At 38.0% G+C, this 26,664-nt stretch overlaps 2 protein-coding genes across 4 annotated transcripts in view; both read right to left on the minus strand.

Moving 5' to 3' along the window:
- LOC6583703 (neurobeachin) overlaps positions 1-26,664 on the minus strand; it is a 185,485-nt gene that overhangs the window by 99,299 nt on the left and 59,522 nt on the right. The gene's annotated exons all lie outside the window — the stretch shown is intronic.
- Positions 14,418-15,551, minus strand: LOC116804453 (proteasomal ubiquitin receptor ADRM1 homolog). The gene has a single exon (XM_032732037.2). The coding sequence runs from the start codon at positions 15,203-15,205 to the stop codon at positions 14,594-14,596; it is 612 nt and encodes a 203-aa protein (XP_032587928.1). The 5' UTR covers positions 15,206-15,551; the 3' UTR covers positions 14,418-14,593.

Genomic DNA, 26,664 nt, shown 5'->3' on the forward strand with positions numbered 1-26,664 from the left:
GCTCTTGCTTCTATTGTCAAACTCTCTAAATTTATTTCACCCCAAAACAAAATTTACTTTATCAAAATAAACCCCGTTTTTTCCTAACTTTCCCTATTAAAGCCACAATAGTTTGTCATTCAAATTGAAATTTCTATTAATAAAATTCAACTTTAAATATCATCTAAAGCCTTTCATAATTTTTGCAAACAATTGCATGAAGCCCTCCGAGTTCCAAAATTTCTTTTGCTTTAGACTCTCGAAACATTATCCAAAGCTTTAATGAAGCAAAGCTATGAAGCGTGAAATGTCAAGTGCTTAGTGCTTAAGTTTGGCTTTTGCAAACACTTGGCAACCCTGCGCCAAACTGCCAAACTCGGTTAGTTTGTCAAGCGCTGCTCGAGCAAAGCCAATTTTGTAGCCTAGGCAAACACACACACACACGCAGGCATCTCTATGCATCTCCCTCGCCCTCTCTCTCTGTCTCTTTCTCTCTCTGTCTCTCTCTGTCTCTCTCTCTCTCTGTCTCTCTCTCTCTATCTCTGTGTGTATTATTAATAATTGAAATACATTTGACGAATGGGGAATATACTTATGTCTGCTTGTCAAATTGCGTGCAAATTGTGAGGTCAACTGAGAACAGATATAATTACTATTTAGAATAGAGTGAGGTTAACCCTTGCCTAGTGACTAAAGCTGCCCAATCGACTGGCTCCACACAGAAGTGGCAACATTTGGCCAATAAGCACACAAATAAACAGTTATATTAATATGCTTAGATAATTATTGAGGCTTGAGCAAGCGCACTTAAGCATTATGAACCAAGCAAATCCAACGACGACTTAATGAGCAGCTGTGCGCACAATTTATGCCTTCAATCGGAGTACAGGAGATTATAACGCTGCTATGTGTGTGGACAAGTCGAAGATTAAGTGATATATATATTAATATAAAGATATTCATATATTTATTTTTTGTTTTATACAACTTCGAGTAAAATAATTTGAGTTCCATTTCAACAGGAAAGAACGTTGCAGTTGCCACGCCCCTAGTTTAGGGATGAAGGGTTTACGTATGTATGTATTGGAATTTCAAGTCACACAGAGAGGCAGGCAGGCGAATAGTCAGCAACACGAGCAAACCAATATACTCAATTTACTTTCGTGAATGAGTATAAAAATGTCTAATCTGTTCATTTGATCAGATGAAATGCAATTTATATACGTTTTTCAATCTTAATCATATTTATCAACATATGAGCTCTTGCTTCTATTGTCAAACTCTCTAAATTTATTTCACCCCAAAACAAAATTTACTTTATCAAAATAAACCCCGTTTTTTCCTAACTTTCCCTATTAAAGCCACAATAGTTTGTCATTCAAATTGAAATTTCTATTAATAAAATTCAACTTTAAATATCATCTAAAGCCTTTCATAATTTTTGCAAACAATTGCATGAAGCCCTCCGAGTTCCAAAATTTCTTTTGCTTTAGACTCTCGAAACATTATCCAAAGCTTTAACGATTTTTTATGGTTTCTGGATTAATTTTTCAGCTCAATTTTATTTCGATTTTATCCCTTATTTTTAATGGGCTTTAGTAAACTTGCATTATAGAAATACTTTGGGTTGATTTCAACTCTTTCATGTGGCTCTTTAATTGAAACCAATTAGGTTTAAACTCTCATATAATTGACTGTAAATAATATTCCAATAATAATTATTTTTGGAATTTATGAAAGCAAATTGAAATTAAAAAATAGATATATATATATATGTATATATATCTACAAAAAAGCATTTGAAGTTGTCTTTAGAGTATGTCAACAAATTACAAAATTGTTGAATTCATTAAGTTCATACATATAATTTTTATGCTTTCCACATTTAATTTACTGCAAAAGTAAACAAACTGAACGACAACCACACATTCACAGTTATGTTTTATTTGCTTTAATTCGCTTTTTATTTGTGATTTCAATATTTGCTCCGCTTATTATGAGTTTGGACAATCGCCAACACTTTACAGCTGTCACATTTAATAGCATCAAATTACTAGGGGAGGGACTGTAATAAATGAATATTAAAAAATATTTCATTAAAAAAAAAAAAAGAAAAAAGAGTAGCAGTGCTGGGCAGTATACGACTAGGAAATACGCTACATTTGAGCTGTATTTTCACACAAATGAGTATTGGGAGGACGGTGCTCGAGAGTACATGGTGAGAAGATGCGCTGAAGCAAAGCTGCATTTCAAAGCAATGATCTGATCAAAGTGAATGACGGTGTGTACTCACGAAGTCCACAACTAGAAAATACAATAAAGCAGAGCTGTATCTTGAAGTAAAGCCTCAAAAAAGAGAATGACGATGCTCGGGAATACACGACTATAAAATACCAGAGCAGAAGTGTACCTTGAAGCAAAGCCTGGGTCATGGGAGGACGGTGCTCGGGAGTAAACGACTAGAAGATACAATAAAGCAGAGCTGTATCTTGAGGCAAAGCCTGGGTCATGAGAGGACGGTGCTCGTCAGTACACAAATAGCAAATACAATAAAGCAGAATTGTTTCTTGAAGGAAAGCCTCAACAAAGAGAATGACGGTACTCAGAATGCACGAGTAAACCAAGAAGGTATTAGGCCTTGCCTTAGCGAAGGTGGGGGAGGCTGTACATAGAATTAATCGTATATAATTTGGAGAATTCAACAGCATTACTTATAGATATCAGAAAACGCTAGGGCATCCTAGCGATAATATGAGACAAAGTTGATGAATATAAACAGCCAATTATGACTACGAATAGTTATTAAGCTAAAGAGCTTAGATCTAATAGTTTACTTAGCTACTTCTAGCCATGGCATAATTGATTAAATATTTTGCTGATGCAAACCATTTAGCCGGTTAGCGTATAATTCTAATTGAATTGCAATTCGAAATGATAAGAATGTAATTTAATATTTATCACTTCGAGTTTTATTGAAAACGTTTCTGGATAATTTGCGCTGATATGTAAAACGTGATACATATGCATAACGACCACAAATTTAATGCAATTGCACGTGTGTATGGAGGTGTGTGAATGTGTGTGTATGAGTGTGTGTGTGTGTGTGTGTCTGTGAGTGGACGTGTCTGGTCTCTATACCCCATCGCATTATAATTATTATTCTGTCAAATCTGATAATTTATATTTGAAATGAAATCATTTTCGATTCGGTTTCATTTTGTCGTTTCCAATTATTGTTCTACTCTCTTTCTAGCTGCAGCCATTTGCTGGACTTCAAATTAGGCCGATTCCCATTTAGATTGCATTTGAAATTACGACGATGATAAATATTCTATGTAAATATCCGCGTTTGCCTAATGTATTTAGCCTAACCATTTGTACACTTCCATAAAATTGTATTTTATGCTACATTAGCAATTCAAATTTCATTAAAGCTCGAAAGATTTAAAGAATTGTACTATATAGATACTTGAAACTAATTTTAAAATTATTTAAAAAATTTAAAAAACGAAGATCAAGTAAGTTTGAGCTTTTAATAAATTTGTAATTATTTTTTTAAAGTCTTCAAGAAGAACTGAAAAATCCATTTTCATCACGTATAAAATTTTAAAAATGTTTTATTTAAAAATGTTAGTGATAACATATTAAGATTTCAAATGAATCCAGACTCAGGTTTTAATTAATTGAATTAATAATTTAACTTAATATTTTTATACAAATTTTATATTGAGAATCAATAAAAAGTACTTTAAGTTTCAGCTAATCAAAAGAAATCTGAATTTTCCAAGAATTTTTTATAGTTCAAGACAAACAAAAAAATATTTTATATAATACTTAAATAATTTCATGAGCTGCAAAATTTAACAAAATTACTTCTGCAAATTTAAAGGAAATTCTAGAAATTCATTTAAAATGTTTCAATAAATAAAATCAAATTTTTTATTCTGTTTTGCTCTATAAATATATAGCTGACATTTTTAGTTTAATTATGAAACTGTGAAATTCAGAATTATTTAAAAATTCCCTCTCAGTCAACCCGAGCATTTTCACATATTTTTAATGTATACCTTCATGGAGATATTGTATACTATATATAGCTGACTGATTGCTGCCTTTCGATGAGCAATCAGTCGGACAAACAGTTTGTTCGCTCTCTACATAAATATATACACATACATATGTACCTATATATATTTATTTATATAGCTGCATATATGAGCAAAGGGATATCAGGGAAACTGGATATTGTGATACGCTTGGAATTCCTTTTTGCTTTAAACTAATTGACTTGTGTGCGCTGAAGAATATTTATATTTGCTCCCCAACGACACGTACCCATCCCCCCCTTTCCCATCACCATCCCCATCCCCATCCCGCTGCACTGGCAATGACTCGCAGAGCAATGCACTCCAGCCAGACAGCAAATTGCGACCTGTTCCTGGCACCGTATACCCCTCACCCACGCCCTTACCCTCGCCCACGCCCACACGTACGCCTTCGTCCTTTACTGTATGTGCTGCTGCGTCCTGCATCCAGTTACTGAATCCGTCCGTCTGTCTGTCTGCCTGCCTGGCTGTCTCTGTGTTTGTTTGTTTGTTTGTTTGCTTTCGCTTATTTTTATTGCCACGCATCCTTTTTATGTCCTGCTGTGATTTCAAGCGGCTCTGCTGCTTCTCCATTTGGCCAGCCCTGCTGTTTGCATTGCCAACCGCACTGTTTTGTCCCATTGCCACGACCACGCCCACACACACGCCACACACTGCCACACACACAAGCGTATAGCCCACTGCAATTTCACGTTGATTTTCAGCGCTCTTTGGGTTCCGGGTCTGCGTCCGGGTCACAGCTCCACCATTCGCCCTGATCTCGCTTTGGCCCTGCGGTCGTCGGCAATGTCCGTACATAAATATGAAATTTATTAGTAAATGTTATATATCCTTTTGTGCGTGTCAGTTCTGGCTGGAATTGCAGTTCAGCTCTGCTCATTTGCGACAGCAACAATAACAGCACCAGCTCATCATCATCATCATCATCATCATCATCATCATCATCATCATCATCATGAACAGAGCCCCATGCAGACCCAATGGCATCATCAGCTTTATTATCGTCGCAATCGCCTCGGTCTGGTCACTATTTTAATTTGTTAAATGCACTTGTGTCATGCCCATCACTACCAACCGCTCCCAAGCACCACGCCTCCTGCCTTCATCCCCCTCATCCTACCCGAAGCCCTTAATCCTTGTATGCCCTTGTAATATAATTGTCTTATTCAGAAGAAAAAGTGTTATGAAGAAGATATTTCTGTTTGTGGAATGATCGATATCAACTAAATGATCGATAAAATTGATATATCGATAAATAATTATGATTAATATTTTATAACAGTTAGAAAGCGGAGTGAAAGGCTCCATAAAGTATATATATATGTATATTCTTGATCAGAGCGACGAGCTGAGTTGAGTTAGCCCTGTACGTCTTGTCCGTCTGCTTGCACGCTTCGTTCTCAGAAGAAATAAGAGCTAGAGACTTGAAATGTTTTTTTGCAAGTCCGTATATACCGCGGGCTAATCGTGTTTGTTTTACAAAATCGAAAACTATTCCCATTTTTTGGTTAACGATTGAAAATCTTATCGAAAATCAATTATAAAATTACATCATCTACATCTTTCGAGCTACTTTTGCTTATAGTTTAATTTGAAGCAGTAACCAACGATAATTTAATTTTATTTAATTTAATCTGCTTGTCTTATTTTAACTTATTAGCGATGCACTAATTACACTTTGAATGAGATTAAATAACAAAAACTCTCCACTCTCCTTCCCCATCTCATTCACACACTCTCTCGTTCTCTCTTTCTGTCTATCTATCTCTCTCTCTCTCGCTCATTATTATTATTATTTTTTATTATTTTTTTTTTTTTGCCTCCTTCCATCTGTTTAGCCAATTGAGAATTACATGGAGTTGCTACAATTAAGCTCATATTTTAAGAAAAGTTGAAACAAATGGAAGCATAAACTAAAACCAAACTGATTTATTATCTGGCATAAAATATTTTCCACAAAATTTGCTGCCATAACTTTGCAGATTTTCATTAAATTTTTTTTCCAAAATAAATTCCATTCTTTTTTCACATTTATTTCTCTGCTTTGCTCTCTTTTTTCGCTATTTGTTTTTTTCGTTTTTTGCTGCTAGAGTTAAGCTGAGTTTTTGCCCACACTTGGTCGACCTATTTGTTGGGATTTGTTTGGCTAGTCCTCTGGCTACTCCAGCTGCTCCTGCTCCTGCTCCTGCTCCTGCTCCTGCTACTGCTGGCTGGCACGTTTGTTGCCTGTCATAAGCCATAATCCCGAATGCCGTGAAATATGGAATCAACTTTAGTGCCAACTCAATGGCGAGCTGAGCGTTGCGTTTCATTTCGTTTCGTTTCGTTTCGTTTGCTTTCGCACACTTCCGAATTTTAATTAATTACGTTTATCAATTTTAGCCCTGGCAAAAGTATCGTTAGCCAACAATATTGTTTGCTATGTTTGCTTAACTATGTCTGTTTCTTACTCGAAACTTTTCAAATACCCTATAGCCTCTAGAGGAGTAAGGGGATTGCAGTGTTGTTGTGTTCTATGTAAACTGAGTTTTTCTCTTGAACCACAGCTGTAAATTTAACTCTGAGCAGAGAAGTTCGAGCATCTCGTTAAGTCGATTTTAGCTCGCTGAATATAGCAGCTAATGTTGTTGAACTTGGTATATCTGTTTGCTTTGATTATATATGATAGAATTTAACATTCATTTAGGCTTAATTTTTAAAGTTCTCTAACGTTCGGTTCGAGTAAAATGAGAAGAGAAAAATATTTTAATATGGATAGACAATAGGAATACACTAAATACACATTTACAACAGGGTATTGCTCCATTGATCAATATATTTTATTGTTGTGCACTCCATGCGGATAAATTTTCATAGCGCCTTGAAGCCAACTGCAGCTGAAAGCTGAGAATTGAAAAATGCGACACAAAAACTAAGCGAAAATTTATTCATTGCGCCAAAAAGCCAGCAACTGGGTTAACTTTGCCTCGCTTATCTACATATATGAGAGGGAAAGAGCAAAGGCGAGAGAGGGAGACCGAGAAAGCGGAGAGTGTGAAGTAATGAGAGCTGGCTAGAAGTTAACATTTTATTATTGTACATTTGCACAGAGCAATTTTCTGCATGTTTTTTTTTTTTCTTCTGCTTTTTTTTTTGGCACTTTTATTTGATTTTTATGCGACTTTGTGCCCGGACGCCTGAATTATTGCCCGGCGCAATGCTTAAATGCGAGCTAGGCCAGGATACGGATGCGGAAGAGCGCTATGGCCAGGGCCAAAGGCAGGGCAAGCGCAGGGTGCGGGGTGCGGGGCAGTGCAATGGCTTGTAATGGATAGTACAAGGCGACAGGCAACAGGACGCCAGTCCGACGTTTGGCCTTTTTGGCAAACTGCTTTTGCAGCAATTGCATACTTTGCGGCGCCTGCAATGACAGCTCCAGCCTATACACACACACACACACACACACACACACACACACACGTGTCTGACATGGCTGCTGCTACAAATGTTTGCCCAAGTCTCTCTCTCTCTCTCTCTCTCTTTCTGTTTCTGTCTCCCTCTATCCATCTCTCACTTGCTGCGGGGCTTCTGACATTTCCTCTATGCGACAATGTCAAGTCCATTGGCTAACAAATCAAAAATCATTTTGCTCTCGCTCTCTTAATGCCTTTAAAGATGGCGCACTTCCGCTTGCCGGAAACTAGATTTAATATACGAATATATACCTATATATGCACATATATATCTATATTTTATATATGTATGTATATGTATAATTTGTCGCTTTGCCCAGCTGGGGTCAGTTGTCGTCTTGAGGCCTCCCCTAAGCTCCTGGGCAACCAAAGCGCACTTGACATTGACAATTATGACATGCGCTTAGCATTGCCTGTGTGTGTGTGTGTGTCTGTGTGTGCGTGTGTGCGTGTGCCTTGGGTTGACAAATTTAAAGGTTTCCGTAGCGGCGTTAAGCCCTGCACAGGTCTCTTGAGCGCAGCTGAAATACTTTTCCTCAAAGACCTCTTAGCTTTTGTAATGCGGGCATTAGAAAGTCTGTCATGCATTGCGTTTTTCGCTCCACCTGGCGAGCGTGTTCGTCCCCATTGCCAACTACGTGACCGCCCAGGCTTATGTACCGTTAGTCTCTAGCTCAACAATATTCTTTTCTGCTCAATTGATTTTATTGTTGTATCATATAAATTTGTATTTCTCAGTATTTCTCATCTGTCTATCGATATCACTTTTTATTGCCTTTTTTCCACTCACTCACGTTCTCCCTCTCTTGCTCTCTGTCTCTCTTGCTCTCTCTCTCTCTCTCTCTTATCTTATATGTAGAATAGCATACTTCTTCTCTGATGTTAATCCATATCTAACTCATTTTTTCCAAGATTCCCTCTCTTGTTCTCTCTCTCTCTCTCTCTCTCTCTCTGTCTCTCATTCTTTCGCTCTCTCTCTCTGTCTCTCTCTGCCTTTCTTTCTCATTCTGTCTCTCTCTTTAATCTTCTATCACACTTTTCCACACGCTCTCTCTTCGTCTCCATCTTTTACTCTTTGTTCTTTTTTTCGTATATCTCTCTATATGACTCTCTTCCCATTCTCCATTTGCTGCATCTGTCTTTTCAATAATTTTCTCTTTCCTCTACTTCTTATGCTCTCTTCAATATCATTTTTCTTAACTTTTTTATCCCATCATCTCAAACGTTCCATCTTCCCAAACGTTTCCCTACACATTTTATTTCATAGTTTCCCTATCTTATCTACCCGTTTACCCATATCATATCTTATTGCATTTTCAGTTCAATTCTCAGAAATTATATTCTTCTTCACTTAATCCAGTAAGAACTGTCTGTCCTATGCCCTCTATCTACGTCTGCTTCCCCAAACACTTCAGGTTTCCCAATTTGATCTCTCATTTGAACGTGTGTCCTTGATATTTTTGCTCAAATTCTCAAACGTCTCACTGGTTGCATTGCGCAATTTATTCGATATTTCCCCCCACACAATGCCAGTTTCCCAATATAATTCAATTTACGTTTACCCAACTCCCCAAGTGCCGAACAAGCACTGCAGTTTGTATTAAAAGTCTTCGCCAATTAAAGCGTAACTATTATCATGCGATTCAACAGTTCGCAATTAAGCTTTTATTTATCACACGTTCCCAGCAACATCATCATCATCATCATCATAATCATCATGTTCATTTTGCTGTTGTTGACGGGCTCTGTGTGAAATTAAAATAAAATTTCTTAATTTATTTTCTCTTGCAAGTTTTTTAGTTATGTTGCCAACTCAAATACTTGGCAATTAACTCAAGGGCGAAAAGAACTTGCTGGCAAAGCGAGCACAGGCAGGGGTGAGGGTAGGCAGAGGGGGTTAGGATAGATTGTGTAGGCAGTCAGGGCAGAGCTGGTTGAAGTGAAACAGGCCAAAAAGTTTTATTTGCACTGGCTGCGTATGAAAATTTTACTTTGATCTTCAAATGCAGCAGCAGCAACAACAACAACAACAACAACCACTAGCTACAACACTAGTGTATGTGTGTGTGTGTATGTGTGTGTAAGTTATATGTAGTTAAGACACTTTTGCCTCACCTTTGACTAGAAATAAATGCCAACAATTTGTTGGATTTGTGTTGCTGCTGTTGCCATTGCCATTGCCATTGCCATTGCTGCTGTTGATAATCAAGCTGAAAACAGAGCCAAACTACATTTGTACCAATTGCAAGTAATGCGAGTTGGCCAACAGGCGGAACGAAGTCGGGCTGGGGCAGCGTGGCAATGCGAACAGGACGCAGTGCGAACTACAAATGTAATGGCAAATTTTTGAAATTAGTATGCAACACGCATAACAGCAGCAATGGCAGCAGCAGCAACAGCAGCAATGGCAGCAGCAATGGCAGCAGCAGCAGCATCAGAGGGGGCAAATGCCAGAGCAGGAGGCGGACAAGGACTCTGGTGCGGGTATGAGAGTTGCGTGCTAAGGAGTCGTGTCAACATATCCTTCACACAAGCAGGAATTGTTGTTGCTGTTGCTGCTGTTGCTGCTGCTGTTGCTGTTGTATTCAGCATCAATAACCGGCATATTTAAGCTGCTTTCAAGCCCCTTTTATTGTTGGCTGGTTTTAAGTAATTTTAATAGCACATCTTCTACTACACTTACACACACACACACACACACACACACATACATATACATGTACACAATTTCTGGTATGTGGCAAGAGTATTAAGCTGCATACAGAGCGAGAGTGCTTCATTTTTGGCCACATTATGTGTTAGACTCTGCTCGGCTAATGCCAGCTTAGCAAATTGCTTTTCAGCGCGGGGGCAGCAGCAGCAGCAGCAGAGGTGGGCGCAACTGCGATTGAATATGAGCACAAGGCAACGAGCAGCGAAAGGAGCAACCTTGCAACGTGTTGCGACCAACTGAAGCTAAGCGAAAGACTGAGCAAAGGCATTTCGAATGCAAGTGCTGAATCCAGCTGCTAATCAGCTAAAGTTTAGCTCGGCTAACGAGCAGGAAAAATAAAAATAAAATGAGAATAATAATCAAAAGCTGGACAAGACTTGGCCAGCGGCAAGAGCAACACTCAAGCTGAGCTGGAGAATTGAACTGGTTCATTTAGAAAGAATTTACTAGATATAAGTAAAATATATAGATATTATTGATGTGGGCATATTTCTAATTCATATTCCAGCGAGTTCTCTGGGTTTTAGCTCTATAGCCCGAGCAGATCTCTAGCTAGCTCACTACTAATAATGCTACTACTACTACTACTACTTATACTACTACTAATACTGCTACTAATTATACCACTGCCACCACTTCTATTACTATTGCTACTACTAGTACTACTACTATATCTACTGCTACTACTTTTGCAACTTATAATCTTGCGGCAAATACTACTACCATTACAAATGCTACTATTAAAACTACTACTCTTGCTAGTATCACTACAACTACATCTGCTACTACTGCTACTATTGCTACTATCACTACTACTACATCTACTACTACTACTACTCTTGCTAGTATCACTACAACTACATCTGCTACTACTGCTACTATTGCTACTATCACTACTACTACATCTACTACTACTACTACTCTTGCTAGTATCACTACAACTACATCTGCTACTACTGCTACTATTGCTACTATCACTACTACTACATCTACTACTACTACTACTCTTGCTAGTATCACTACAACTACATCTGCTACTATTGCTACTATCACTACTACTACATCTACTACTACTACTACTCTTGCTACTATCACTACAACTACATCTGCTACTACTGCTACTATTGCTACTATCACTACTACTACATCTACTACTACTACTACTCTTGCTAGTATCACTACAACTACATCTGCTACTACTGCTACTATTGCTACTATCACTACTACTACATCTACTACTACTACTACTCTTGCTAGTATCACTACAACTACATCTACTACTACTGCTACTATTGCTACTACGAATCTTGCGACAACTACTACTACTTTCGCCACTATTACCACTACTAATGCTACTACTAAAACAACTACTCTTGCTACTATCACTACTACTACATCTACTACTACTGCTACTATTGCTACTATCACTACTACTATTTCTACTACTAATACTACTACTGTTACTACTACCAGTACTACTATTTCTACTACTACTACTTCTGCTACTACTACTATTCTACTACAACTATTTCTTCTACTACTACCACTACCACTATTCCCACTACTACTACTACAAGTAGTAACTGCTACTATTGCTACCACATATACTACTAATCCTATTCTTGCTACCGCTATTACTACTACTACTATTCTTGCTACTGCTATTACTACCATTACTACAAATACTGCTACTTGCTACTTGTTACTACGATTGCTACTACTACTGCCACTGCTAGTACTACTACTACTACTATTACTCCAGTAGGCAGCAGCAGAGCAAAGCTAAAGTGTACATCACTACATAAGCCACTTGAATAGTTCACTATTCTAATACACAGTTACTAACACCTGCCATATGAACCAGTTCAAAATAAAGAAATTCCAATTCACCCAGGAACTAGTGCATTTTAATAAGGCAATCAGAAGTCAAAGAAGCAATTAAACCAACGTCTGCTCGAGCCACGTCGCAACGGCAGCAGCTCATGATTGACGACTGACTGACTGACTAGTTTGGCTGATTGATTGTGTGCCACGCCCATATTGCATGCAATTGGGCCTAAATTGGCCCAGCTGCAAAATTTGGCACTTGGCCAAAATGCTCAACGCTTCAAGTATCTGCAGAACTTGCCAAGGCTCAGCCTCAGAGAGGGAAATTGAGGGAGATAGAGTGAGGCTGACAGACACGGAGATAGACACACACACACACACACACACTCAATTACAACTAATAATGCGTTTAAATTTGCCAAAGTTGTAAATGACAGAGAAAACGCCCCAAGGCAATGACACACACACATGCACACATGTGTATCCGACTCCCTGCCTCTCTCTCTCTCTCTCTCTCTCTGTCTGAGTGTGTGCACTTCATGCCCTTTCATTATGCAACAATTTCAACGTACTCGACTCATCTCGTTCTTTTCCTTTTTTGCCATGCACGAAAATTTTTGTTTGTTTAGCTTGGCGCGCATTTTCGCATTTCCCAGCACTTTAGACAGCGCCCGTTTTTTATCACAATTTGCCGACTTCACCAGCAGCCCAGCCCCAGCCCCAGTCCCTTGTTCTGGCCACCTCAACTCAAAACTTCCACTCACTTAGTTTCATTTTGGCACCATATAAAAGAAAACAATAAAAAAGCAAAAGCAACAACAACAACAACGAAAACCAAAAACCAATTGAAAGCAAAGCGCAAAAAGCGCGCGCAAATGATGCAGGCAAACAAAAACAACAAAAAATGTACCAAACAAAAACAAAAACAAACAAAAATGGAAAATTTAGTTTTTTTTGCATAGCTGCTGTCGCATGCCTGGGCGCATGCCACGCCTCCCGCTGCCGCACTTAACCTCGCTTTACGCCCAGAACCCTTTGGCTTACGTGCACTTTACAACTATTTTACAATTTCAGTACCAGAAATTCCCTTTTTATATGCATATACCCTGCATGGCCATCAATGTGTAATGGCAGTGGCAGCAGGTGCTACCGATAGTCCTCCAGGGACCCATTGAACTCGATAACTAAACGAGTTAGACATGGCAAATTCGGTATTTGAGGCATTTGAAGCATAAGCTGAAGAATTTTATATATTACCAGGCAGTAAGTGCAATAAAGTTTCATATCAACCATAAATTAACCGATTGAACTCGTGATCTATACTAGATAACAAGAAATCATTTGGAATGCCCGACCTTTGCTGCTTAAACTAAGAAGATTTAACTTTAGTTAGGCAATGCGTGGCAAAAGAAATTCTATAAAACAGTCATCAAATTACTATTATATTTAATTTTGAATTTCATACGGTTTCTGTAAGTATAATCTAATAGAACTCGGGATGTATGGAAGCTATGAAGACAATTTTTGGTGTGGACACTACTTAAGTGTGGTCAAATAGGAAGTTATATAGAGAACTCAATTATAATGTTACATATCAGATATTAACCCATCGCACTGCGGCACTGTAAGAGCTAGAAATATAAAACTTGGTATGTTTGCTTCTTCTATTCTCATTAAAACAATTTCACAATTAGCCAAACAAATTTGATATAATTTCCATTACATTTGTATATGTTTTCCTCTCTAACATGGGATATCTTAATGTCTAGTATGCCCACCCGTTCGTTCTTTTTCTCATACTGCCATTTGGTGTCTTTTATATCAATTTTAAGTGTTTTATTTTTTTAGTCGGTTGCTGCTTTGCACGTCCTCTGCTCGACTTGTCGTCTAACTTATGCCATCTCATTTATCTTCGTAACTTCTTTTGCGCTTGGCGAGACTGGCGGACAGCAGCCAGGGAGGGGGTAGAGTGAGTGAGCTATCAGGCAGTTATTGCAATTTTTTACTCTCTCTCTCTCTCTATCTCTCACTCGCTCTTTGTCTTTCTAACATAGTTTTAAGGACAACAGAAATGTTTTTTCCTTTTGTTCTGCCTCAAAAAAAAAAAAAAAGAAGAAATTTGTAGTTGAAGCTTCAAAAAGTTTTCCTATGGGCAAAAAGTTTTGACTTGCATTTTTCGAATATGCATCAAACAAAAACTTTCAACGTTTTGCCTGAAGTTTATCAGCAGAAATTTAAGAAGCCAAATTTGATTAAATACTAGCCTATATACACTTTAGCTATCGATATTGTACTCGAAGCTGTTTATCGATTTTCTCAAGCTAGTACCAAAATGTCGAATTGTCATTTCAGGACCGTTTATTGAAAGTTTGTCAAACTTTTGTCGCAGAAAATTTCCATATAAATGTTTGTAAATGCCATTAGCTGGCAATATTATAAAACATACCAAATTACATAAATGTGTGTGTTGTAAAATCATATCATTTAGCTAAAAGTATCGGCCGTATGTAAAACTATTAGAGGCGAGAGCTGTCCGAGCTACTTTCGTTCATTGGCTTGCCATATTGAAGCAGATCATTGACACGCGAACAGATGTTCGAGTCGAGCTCATGGTGCGGATCTTGCATCCAGAAAAAATATCGATCAATCGTATTCTTATATTTGAGCACATAGATACGGCCGGTTTTACAGGACTCGACATGTAGAAACTCGAGATTGCCGGGCTCAGTGATAATGTTCAGCTCTGGATATTTCGCATGACGGTCTTTCCAGCAGAAGTGAAGATGTTCATTGGCATCCAAATGCAAATAGATCATACCATGCCGTACATCGGGCTTCACCTGCTTGTCGATCAAATTCATGCGACCCGCTTTGAACTCCAGCAAGTGCTCTTGGTTAACTTTTGTGGGCGGAAGAAGTAGTCCATGTTCGCGTCCAGTGCTAATGCTCGATATGCTCTCAGTTCCAGCATAGCTCTGCACATCCGTCTCTTTTGGTTCCGACTCGGGCTCCTTCTCAGTGAGCTGCTCATTCGGTTCACTCTTGGAATTCTCTCCATTTGGATTAGGTGGTTCGAAAACGTTCGCAACTATATCGGTGTGATCCACTTGTATTGCCTGATCTACCATAACAACTTGAAGCGGATGTGTATAGACATAATGATTCTCATTTTCATCCAGTGTGTCTATGTGGGTGCTTATGTGCTGATACGTACTTCTTAGTACGAAAAATTTAGATGAATTTGAAAATTGGATTTTTTCACCTTTTTTATTTTACTTATTTATTTTATTTTTTTCTGTTTTGTTTTTGTTTTTTTTTTCTGCTTTTTGCAGTCAATTGTTCGTACCCGGCCGACAAATGCTTACAGACTGTGAAATATCAAGCCAGCTGCTCAAATATCAATTAGAAGCCTACTTTGATGTCTATGTGTGTGTGGGTGCTAGAGTTTTTGTCTGTGCGAGTTTATAGCATACTTCTGGGCCACCTTCGACTACAATTGACCTTTAATTGCGCACTTAAAAGCACATAAAAACGTGGCCGGAACATGGCCAGAACATAGTCAGCATATGTACAATACAAAAGCCACGTGCAATCGCCGTGTGTGTGAGTGTGTGTGTGTGTTTGATTGGGGCGTATTACGGGACGGAGGGCGTGTCGCGGCAGGTCGTAAGTGCGGCCAGCTTAGCTGCGCACAATTAAATTAAAGTGATGACTTATATAGCTTAACGTGCATCGCAAGCCGCAGCAAAAAGAGCGACAGAGAGAGAGAGAGAGCAGGAGAGAGATAAATAGAGAAGGAGAGAGAATGGGATAGACAGAGCAGGTGAGATAATGCCGGAGACGCTTCAGATAGCCAGAAATAAGTGCTATAAGAGGTAAGCAGTAAAAACACTTTTCGCAATGAACACAGCTATTGATTTACATATCGATGTGACGGTACTATTGTTGTTACCGACAACAAAGGAGTATCCAATTGAGAGAGAGGACTTTCAAAGCCGTACTGATTTAAGATTACCTCAGCAGCAGCCATGTCACTGGTCAACTGCATAGAAATCTACTTCAGTTTTAAAAACTAAGACCTCACAGCAATATACATTTTAGAAAAGTTTATTTGTTTTTCCAAACAAATCGGACAAGACCAGCGTATGCCTCCACTACCAGCTTTAGTAGTAGACATAATCTTGTCATATTCACGCCCAGTAAGACCTGCACACTTAGTATGCATCATGCATCATTATACGATCCTAGCTGCATGTTATCGATAAATGATGAATCTATGTTTTAGGCCAAACAAATATTGATTTTCCATATGAAAAAAATGTGCTTTAAAGTAATTTCAAAACATAAAATGCAAATTTCGCAGTCTATCGATAAGCCACGCTAATCGGACTATATAACACTACATCTTTTAGCTATCAGGATTATATATCTAATATATAGAGTCCTTAATCTGTGGCAGAGCAAAGTTATTGCTTTTCGCTTGAATGTTTTTTATGTTCTCCTTCGCCGCTGCAAACTGAAACCATATAAAATACACACACTCCATCAGCCTGTGCCTGTGTGTGTGTGTGTGTGTGTGTGTGTGTGTGTGTGTGTCTACTGCATCATTAAGATGTAACTACGTATACACCATGTGTATAACAAGCCATATAGCATATGTCCCCCTGTGTGTGTGTGTGTGTGTGTGTGTGTGTGTGTGTGCTACCTGGTGCTACCTGTGCGCGTTTTAATGATGCCCGGACCCAAGTAGAGTCGGAGCCGTAGCCGTAGCCGTAGCCACAGCCAGAGCCAGAGCCGAAGCTGGAGCCACATAACGGCAAAGGCAGGCAGCAGGCGGCAACTGGATTTCTGCTACGGCGGGCTACTCGGGCAGAGCTGGTGTCATGAAATGTTCGAAAGCAATTACAATTTAAGTATTTAATTAGGGAATTACGTGAGCAAATACACACGCCCCGGCCAAGAAGCGAGCGGGAAATGAAAATGGAAAGACTTCGCTGCGAGCGAGGAAATAAAGCTTTTTTCCTGTACACACACACACACACACACACACACACACACATCTATATAAATATATACATATATATATAATACATATATATGTATTCCATGGAACAGGCAACGGCAAAATAAAACAGCATAACGAAGTTGTCGCAATCGACACGAGACGACATCCAAAAAGACAGAGACAGCGACAGAGCGAGGGGAGCAGGTGAAGTGCCGGAGCAGGAGCGAGTCACCTGCTTGAATGCCAATAAAAATAAAGCCAATTTCTTAAGCAACAACAACAGCAGCGAACGCAATTTACAGTTGCCACCCGGAGCCACCCGGAGCCACCCGGAGCCACCCCAGAGTACTAGCTAAACACATGAACAAATAGTAAATAAAATCAAGAACTATAAAAAAAAAATGATGAAAACAGCAACAACAAGAAAACGAAGCAGCAGATGAAAGTCAATGGCACACGGTGCTGGTAGCTGCGAGCTGGGAGCTCAAATTGTTAAATTGCCAACGTTTTGTTGACAAATGCTTTAACGCACACAATTGCGACTCTTGGCCATAGAATAGCGTTAGCCACGCCCGTGCCCACGCCTTCCGCACCCACTCCAACGCCCACCGCCCACCGCCCACCTACGACCACCCACCGTCCACCGTCCACCTATCTACACACACCGTGAAGCCATATTTGGGCGCACCCACCTGTGCGCCGTTTCGCACAGCCAAATATTGCCACAGTTTTTTGCACAAGGCATTTCTTATTGTTGATATTTTGTTTGTGTATACCCTGTAAATGTGGTGCACAAGAGGGCGTGCTTGACTGCATATAAGGTGAATATGCAATATGCAGTATATTCAGCTGTGCTCATAAGAATAGTAGGGGCACTACTACTATTTCCATGAATGCAGCTGCTCATAAAAATAGTAGTAATATTATTCCTAGAAATAGTATTAATACTTTTAGAAATACTTTTCCTAAAAATAGTAGTAGTACTACCAGCAATATTGTTCCTAAAAGTAGTTGTAATACTTTTAGAAATACTTTTCCTAAAAATAGTTGTAGTACTATCAGTAATACTTTTTCCATAAGTAGTAGTAGTAATACTACCAGTAATATTGTTCCTCAAAGTAGTAGTAATACTTTTCCTAACAATAGTAGTAATACTACCAGTAATATTGTTCCTCAAAGTAGTAGTAATACTTTTCCTAACAATAGTAGTAGTACTACCAGTAATACTTTCAGTAATATTGTTCCTAAAAATAGTAGTAATACTTTTTGTTAAAATAGTAGTAGTACTACCAATATTATTGTTCCTAAAACTAGTAATAATACTTTCAGTAATACTTTCCTAAAAATAGTAGTAATACTCCCAGTAATATTTTTCCTAAAAATAGTAGTCAGACTACTACCCATAAAAATAGTAGTAATACCACTAGAAATACTACTATTTTCATGGACACACTTTCTCATATTTCCACATGAATATTACAGCTTAGCTTAAAGTAATCGATAGCAAATCACTAGGAAATCGATTAATAATCCATAGCATAACTACAGAGCTGACAGGGTATTCCCTAGCTGGGCAACGCCAATTAGAGCACTTAGTCTACACTTTTTGTTGCTGTTCCTTTCCCATTTCATGTGTTTTGTTCTTGTGCGCTGAGTATCAATAAATTTCCGTTGGCTAAAGCAAACAAAGCACCGAAAACGGGTAAACACACACACACAACTGTTTATTTAAGTGTATGTGTGTGAGTTATGCAAATTTTAGTTTATTTTGGCACAAGCCATTTTTTATTATTGCGAAAAGGATGCTTCCAACATTGTGCGTGTAAATTGATTATAAAACATATATTTATGATTTGGCATTTTAGCAATATGACAATATTCAAGTGGATAAAATGACACTGAATGGGCGTATTTAACTAGTGGCTAATAAAGACAATGGAGCAACTAGCAAAGAATAGATACAGTTGACAACGACTCAAGGAATAGATAGATAATGAGAGTAGAGATAAGAAGAGTTACAGAATTTTCTAATTATACTAAAAATCACTTTATATACATATAAGCGGTGGTTTATTTAATTACTTATCAACTGAGAAATAGAGCCAAATTATGCCCTGGTGCTTCCTAATAAACTGGAAAAAAAGTCGACTGAGAATCGTTGTTCTCTTCACTTTTGTTAACTACTGGAAAACAGCTCTACCACTAGCTCTACAACTCTACTAGCTCTACTACAGCTCTACAACCTCTAGTTCCACTTAATCAGTCTGCTTCTCTTTTTTTTCACTTAAGCTTACTCCTACGCTTTGACTCATTACCAGCGTCAAGATAACAACACCAACTGAGCTCAGCTCTACACAAGCAGTGTTGCAAAATGACAATACTCTCATAGCAACCCTGATTTAGCAGCTCAGTAGCTACAGTAGCGAAATACAATCTAAGTAAGCGTGGCGGAGAACAAGGGAATTCTCTGCACATTCAGGAATGAAATATCAACAAATTGACAGAGGGAAAGAAATTAAATTGTTTGCTCTGAAACAACGGAGCAGCGGAGCAGCGGAGCAGCGGAGCTCCACAATTCAAATGAATTTGTAATTTCAAGTGACCTCCTTGAGTTGGACAGCGCGAGTGATGGAGATGCAGGAGAATTTCATAAGGCTGGGTAAGTGCTGGAAGCATTCATATATTTAATATATCATTATACATTTATATTTATTGATAAGTTTGCTGGGCTCGCAAATCACCTGAGGTAACTTTTATCAGGAAGGTAACGTCAGGTGTGTGTGTGTGTGTGTGTGTCTGTGTGTGCAGCTGTATGACAGGTGCAATTGTATAGACTTAAAATTGCATTTTTGCTTACAGTTCACAGTGATATACATACATATATAAAATCTGTGTACATGAGAGAGTGTGTGTGTGAATGTGTGTGTGTGTGTGTGTGTGTGTAGTATTAATGAAGTGTTTGCAACGTATTTATTATGCCATTATGATTGCATATCTGTGTGAATGTAATTTCATGCATTGAAATACCCATTCAGTCTCTCTCTCTCTCTCTCTCTCTCTCTCTCACTCACTCACTCGACCCCTTCTCTTCAGTTACAACATGAATAAAGCACTATAATACTGATTGGCAGCTCTTCAGTTGATCAAAGGAAAGCAATTTCAATTGAAATTGCAATATTTCAGCTTTGATTAAAGTAAAAAATCTTTTAATGAGTGACAACTTGATAGCGCAAATATTCATACAAACATATATATAGCAATATATATATATATATATACATATAAAAAATAAATTAAATAATGCATACACATACATATATAATAATAAAGGTAGCCTTTCATATTATAAAATCATTATTAAATTATGTATAATGAAAATGGCTTTACTGTATCTCAAAAAAATTCCAATTGGAAGTGAAATCACTTCTGAATTAATTTTTAAAGCAATTTTTCAGTCACATGAGTAAAAACCTGAAGTAAGCCAATATAATTCCTTTTGAGTAAAACTTATATACAGTTAAAGGCGGTTATAGCAACGCTCAAGGGATTGTCGTTATATCCGGAAAACGCTATAATCATATAAGTTTACTCATATATGTTAATATAGCCAGATTCTACTGTATATATATATATACAATTATATTCAACTTACGTATCTCTATAATAGCTAGATAATCGCCTTCAATCATATTATGAATTGTATAAGAAAAATCGCTCTTTAAGTTATGCAAAGTTCATTGAACAATGGAATACAAATTTCAATAGCAGCAATACCTTATATAATGTTACATACAGTTAGCCATATATACATACATATACATATTTACAGTTGGGCATACTTAAGGCTTAGGTAAGAGCTGATTAAATGTCTAATAAGATTATGAGCATTCCAATGATTGGCCACACTCCATGCCGCCCCAGCACATTAAAGGGAGGGGGAGGGGGAGGGGGGTGGCGACTGTGTAGTTGTTGGGGAAGAATCATTTGTTGCCTGTTCAATATGAACTCTCGTATTTTACAATAACTAATTGCATTGCTCAATCTAATTAAGACGGCAAATAGAAATTGCAAAATCGATAAAATTTCCCAGCAATGCCAGCTGGATGCATAGCTAAATGCATTTAATGCATGCAGTCAGCCGTAAATTTATATATTATTTCAATGCACAAATATACTATATATATAATATGTATTATGTTTTCAAATATAGTTAATTATTTAAATAGCTATGCATTTTACTGTTAGCGTAAAGCTCGAGCCGGTGTTGCAACTCCAGAGCCATTTCTCACTTGCAACATGAAACTATTATCGATGTCTTCCATCCCTTTTAGCCTTGTTTGTCTTTGCCACTGCATTGTAGAGCATTGCGCAGTCGGGTTTGCACTCAATTTTCCAATTTACTTAATTGGTTTTTTCCTTCCAGCTGCACTTCGCAGTTAATTTGCTTCACTCACTCTTCTCTTTTCATTCACTTTTTGTTTTATGTTTTTTTGTTGAGCAAATGTGAAATTTCTTAACGCTCCTTGTCAAGGCGTTGCCAGACCATTTAACACAATTCGGCTACAGTGTATACCCCATGTTAAGCTTAAGCGAAGTCGTCGTTATGTAAAGCACATCATATATGAATATTGTAAATCAGCATTAACAATTGGTGTGATATTGTACCGTTACTTTCTAAATAGACATGTTATCTCTCATATTCATATCATAACTGTAGATGGAAGATATGAGGTTACGATATAATTCAATATCGTAGATGCATTTCGTATATGAATCTAGGGAAAGTATTCTCGATCTATATGTATATAGCGAAAATTTTCTCGATCTATACAAACATTTGTTTCTACTTAATATTACATACATATATATAGAGCTATTATCATCTATACCAGAATTATGGGTCTCACTTATATCGTAGTTCTAAATATACGACATTGATATTGACATACAATAGTATACATTAAATGATATCGTAACCCTACATCAATAATAATTTTCTCTCACTTATATCGTATGTGTATATAGTATATTATATCGTAACCCTACATTACATATCAACTGAATAATTTTCTCTCACTTATATTGTAAGTGTATATAGTATATTATATCGTAAAGCTAAATCCCATATCAACTGAGTAATTTGTCTACCACTTATATCGTATGTAAACATCGTATATCGTAATCTCAAACAAAGTTTCTAGTGGAGTTTGTTTCAGCTTTGTTTTCCCTCAAAACAGCTTAAATCAAACATCAACTCCTTTACGTATCACTCATCTGAAAGTCGTGCCTAATTGGACGACTATATTATATGGTTCCTATGGGAACAGTCCATGGGATGTGAAGCTCGTCTGTAACGCTCTTATTTCTGCAAAGGGTATTTAATCATCATCAACGCAAATGTGGACTTGCTCGACAGCGACATATAAATAGAGGGAGGAGAGAGAGAGAGAGAGAGAGTGAGAAAGAGAGAGGGGAAGGTAGAGCATATGCTCGCATTACTCATACGCAGCGTTGCGCGCGTCATTAATTCATAGGCATGAAGTTGATTGCGCTCTGTTTGGTTACATTTTCAGTAATTTTCTTCTGATTCTGCTGCTCCTTATTTTTTTTTTTTTTTTTTTTTTTTTTTTTTTTTTTTTTGTGTTGCTTTATTCCTGGATACACAAGGGGCCAGAGATGGGCCAGACAGGCCAATTAAATTGGTTCGCAGAGTCAACTACATATTAACACATACTTAGCATGCAACAATACAAAACCTACACACACATACAAATACATATATACATATATGTGTTTAACGACTGCTTAACACAAAGCGAGGTAACCCACGTAACCGGTAAGTTTATGAATTTCAAAAATGCGCCCCATTGCCTGAACTAATTTTCCTGCACACGCAATCGCCCACGCACACACACACACACACACACACACACACACACACACACAAAGTCTGCTTTTCAATTTTCAGTCCCGTTGGCTTTGTGTGCGTGCGAGCTCGCGCGCTTGTTTAGAGAGGCGTCTGTCAAAGCAGCGCACACAAAGGAACGAAACGAAACGAAACGAAAACCAAAACCAAAATGAAAATGAAAATGGGAATGAAAAGGAAGCAAAACAGCAAAAGGCAGACCACATAAAAGAGAAAATGCCAGCAAGTGTTGCCAAACTCAAATACCCTTAGTAACTAAACGAAACCGCTTTAAGATAAAACAAAGCAAGCCCTTTGATCAAATGCAGTTAGACAACTTATCTGAGCGTACGCTCGCTTTATTTACTTGAACTTTCAATTCAGGGCTGAACAAGAGGCTGAAAGTTTCAAAAAATGCAAATCTTGATATTCCTATCGTGAATTGTCAAGTTTTCTCTATGCTAAAGTCTGAATTTGTCAACTTATCTGACAGGTGAGAAACTTCACCAAGTCGAGTTGAAGGCAAACTCGAGAAAAATATATCGAAAATTATCTATTCAGAGAGCAAATTCAATTTGTTCAAGGCAAACAAAAAGCTATGAATATCGAAAGAAACTTTAAAAAATCCAGATATAGCTAATAAGTAAAAAAAATAAAATAAAAATAAAAATAAAAAAATTCGAGCCCAAGTCGAATTCAGCTGCATTAACTTATTTATTTGCCCAGCGAGAAGCCTTAATTAGTTCAACAAGGGAGCAACAAGTTATGCATGAAGCGAGAAACTTGAAGTGATTAAACACAAGTTAGAGCATCTCAAAGTGCAACTCAAAGTTGAGCGACTTACCTAGTAACTTATCTATTCGGTGGGAAACTTCAATTAACTGAACTCTGCAGCAAGTTGTCAATAAAGCGAGAAGCTTTAAATGGCTTAGCTCGAGTTGAAATAGGCCAAACTCGAACTCAGCGAAAGGCAAAAGGCAATTGCAGACAGAACTTGAGAGAATATTCAGAGTTGCATAAGCGAGAAACTTTAATTAGCGAGAAACATGAACTTATCAATAAGCAATGCAGCCTTAAATGCACGCAGCTACGTCAAGCGCAACTTCTTTCATTTTTTTTCACAGCAAATAGCTGAGCCACGCTCGGTGCGGTAATTGTGCAACTTATCTAAAAAGTATGACACTTTGGCTGTTTGTCAAGGCAACACTTGATATGATTTATAAATTTAACAGAGCGCAAAAAGGGCTTGTGGCACATACAAATCTACAGCACTTTGCACTGCCAGCAGCTGCAGAGCGTGACAAAACGCTGACGTTGTAGCAGCTTTGCCGCTCTGGGTGTTTGAGTGTGTTTGAGTGTGTTTGTGTGTGTGTGCGGCTGATCGCTTGCGGCAATTTAGCTTGTTGCTGCATGGCAAATGCGAGTTTTTCCCTCTGTTTTTGCTCACTCATTTTTTTTTTTTTTTTTTTTTTTGCAGCAGCAGCAGCAGCAGCTTGTTGCACTTTGCACGCAAAATCCACTTTGTTGCGGCAATGCAACAACAGTTTTAGTTAATCGAGTGAGCTTATCGAGTGACTTTTTATACAGCTTAACAACAACAACAAAATGTTGTGAGAAATGTCCTAGAATACAGAGATATAGAAGGTCATTTCATGAATATCTATGAAGAGAAGAAAAAAGTGAAGGACAAATGCTTGAGGCTTGCAAAGGAAGTGAGTGAGGTCGAAGGATCCTTTAAGAGAGTAGAGCATAGAGAGTGCAGAATGTGCTCAAAATAAGTCCTTTTTTTATTATAATCGAATGCCAAATGAACTTAAATGAAAATTCGAGAATTTCAGTTCTTTGAATATCTTTACAGATATACAGCAAAATACTCCAATTTATGTGAGATTATAGAATACGTTTGGATATCAAACTCTATTTCTAAGATATCGTAGCTAAAATGTCATAGGATGTTTTATATAGCTATAGTTCTATAATGATATCTACTTCTCTCTCTATGTATATTTATATATTCGCACCCCACTAAATCGAAAATCGCTATAGATCGAAAAAACTTCTGTTCCCTTATGAAATTCGTTCTCAATAATTCTCGATGATTGAAATGTTTGTGTAAATCGAAAAAAAAACTGATCTCCTTGCCATGTCGAATTATCGAAATCTACAATATATATATATATATTTAATTGCCCTTTATATATACATAAGTAATAATCATATAGTATATACCTCTACCTACATAATTACATATATCTACTATGATTTATCTTGTCTTTTTTATCGATATATCCAGCTGCACATAGATAGTTAATCTATCAGTATCTCTATATATTCACCTAGAAACCATCAACACCATCTGTGTACATATCTGTCCTCATTTTGATTATCGATACATTTTCTATTCTTGTTTATCTATCTATCTACCTAGATAACTAACTTTACATTTTTAGCAAATTAATTTGTTCATTCTTGTACTTCCTTATCCTTATATCGATATCTTTATATTTATCGATTTTTTTCTACATCACATATATACGGATATACTTAGTTTCCAGCATTCTTTTTTTTTTCATTTGTACCCATTTATCGTCCATGTAGTTGTCCCTTGATATTCATCCATTACTACCTTCTCTTCTATTTTCTGTTCATCTACTTCTCCATCTAGCTGCCTAATTATTCATCTTTTGCTCACTTTTTCCTTTTATCTATTTATCTTTCTCTCCATCGGTCTACTACTCTTATATGTGCATCGAATTTGTAGTTTAGGCCCAGTTCTCATATGCCTTAACCTCAGGCGGAGCCCGTTTAAGTTCACTTCCTGTGCACTACTCAAGGTGAAGTAAGTGTATTCTGGCTTCAGCTACCAATATGCTTAGTCACTCGCACGCACAGAGAGAGGCAACAACAATAACAACAACCACAACAACAATGAGAACTTGACGTAGTCAGTCCCGCAGTCATGATTGGCGGCAGGTTTTGTTAATTTACGTATTTTTTGCTTGTTGGGGCAACCTTTTTTGCATCTATCCTCGATCTATGTCAACCCCCCCCCCATCCAGAGTCGCCCCTTCGCTTGAGCTGCTGCTGATGGGGCCAGCCTTTTTCGCATTGTTCCCTATTGTTGTTTGCTATTGTTGCTGCAAGTCGTTGTTGTTGTTGTCTCTCTCTCTCTCTCACACACACACACGCACACACACATACATACAGAGGGAGCGAGACAATGTTGCGCCATATTAGAGACGCGCAGTTGGAGTGCGTGTTAGATAAACTGACGGCGTTTGGCGTTTGGGTATGCGTGTTTTTCGGTACACGCGGAGCACACTGACAGGAGACGGGAGGAGTAGGAGGAGGAGGGGTTGACTGTGAAGGTGATAGAGAGCCAAGAGTGGGTAGGAAGCCTAAAGTGTGTGTGTGTGTTAGCTGGAAGGGTAAGTGTGTGCCAGCGGAAGGAAACGACAGGAAGTGCCGCAAGGGCAAGCGGATGTGTTGCCAGTGCCCGTGGCAGTGCTCAAAAAAACCCAAATACACGCAGATAACAATTCTCTGATCCCAGACCACACCAAACCCCAACTAGGCACCTCCCTCCCCCCCTGCGTATCCCTTACGCTAGGCGCTTTGCGCTAACCAAAGCCTGTTAGGCGTGCCCCTCTCGTTGTTGTTGTTGTAAATTTTGGCAA

This window comes from Drosophila mojavensis, unplaced genomic scaffold, assembly GCF_018153725.1.
Source record: "Drosophila mojavensis isolate 15081-1352.22 unplaced genomic scaffold, ASM1815372v1 contig_136, whole genome shotgun sequence".
NCBI lineage: Eukaryota > Metazoa > Arthropoda > Insecta > Diptera > Drosophilidae > Drosophila > Drosophila mojavensis.

What these genes read in the sequence shown, in the direction of transcription:
- LOC116804453 (XM_032732037.2), bottom strand. Translation starts at nt 15,205, where the DNA reads ATGGTAGATCAGGCAATACAAGTGGATCACACCGATATAGTTGCGAAC.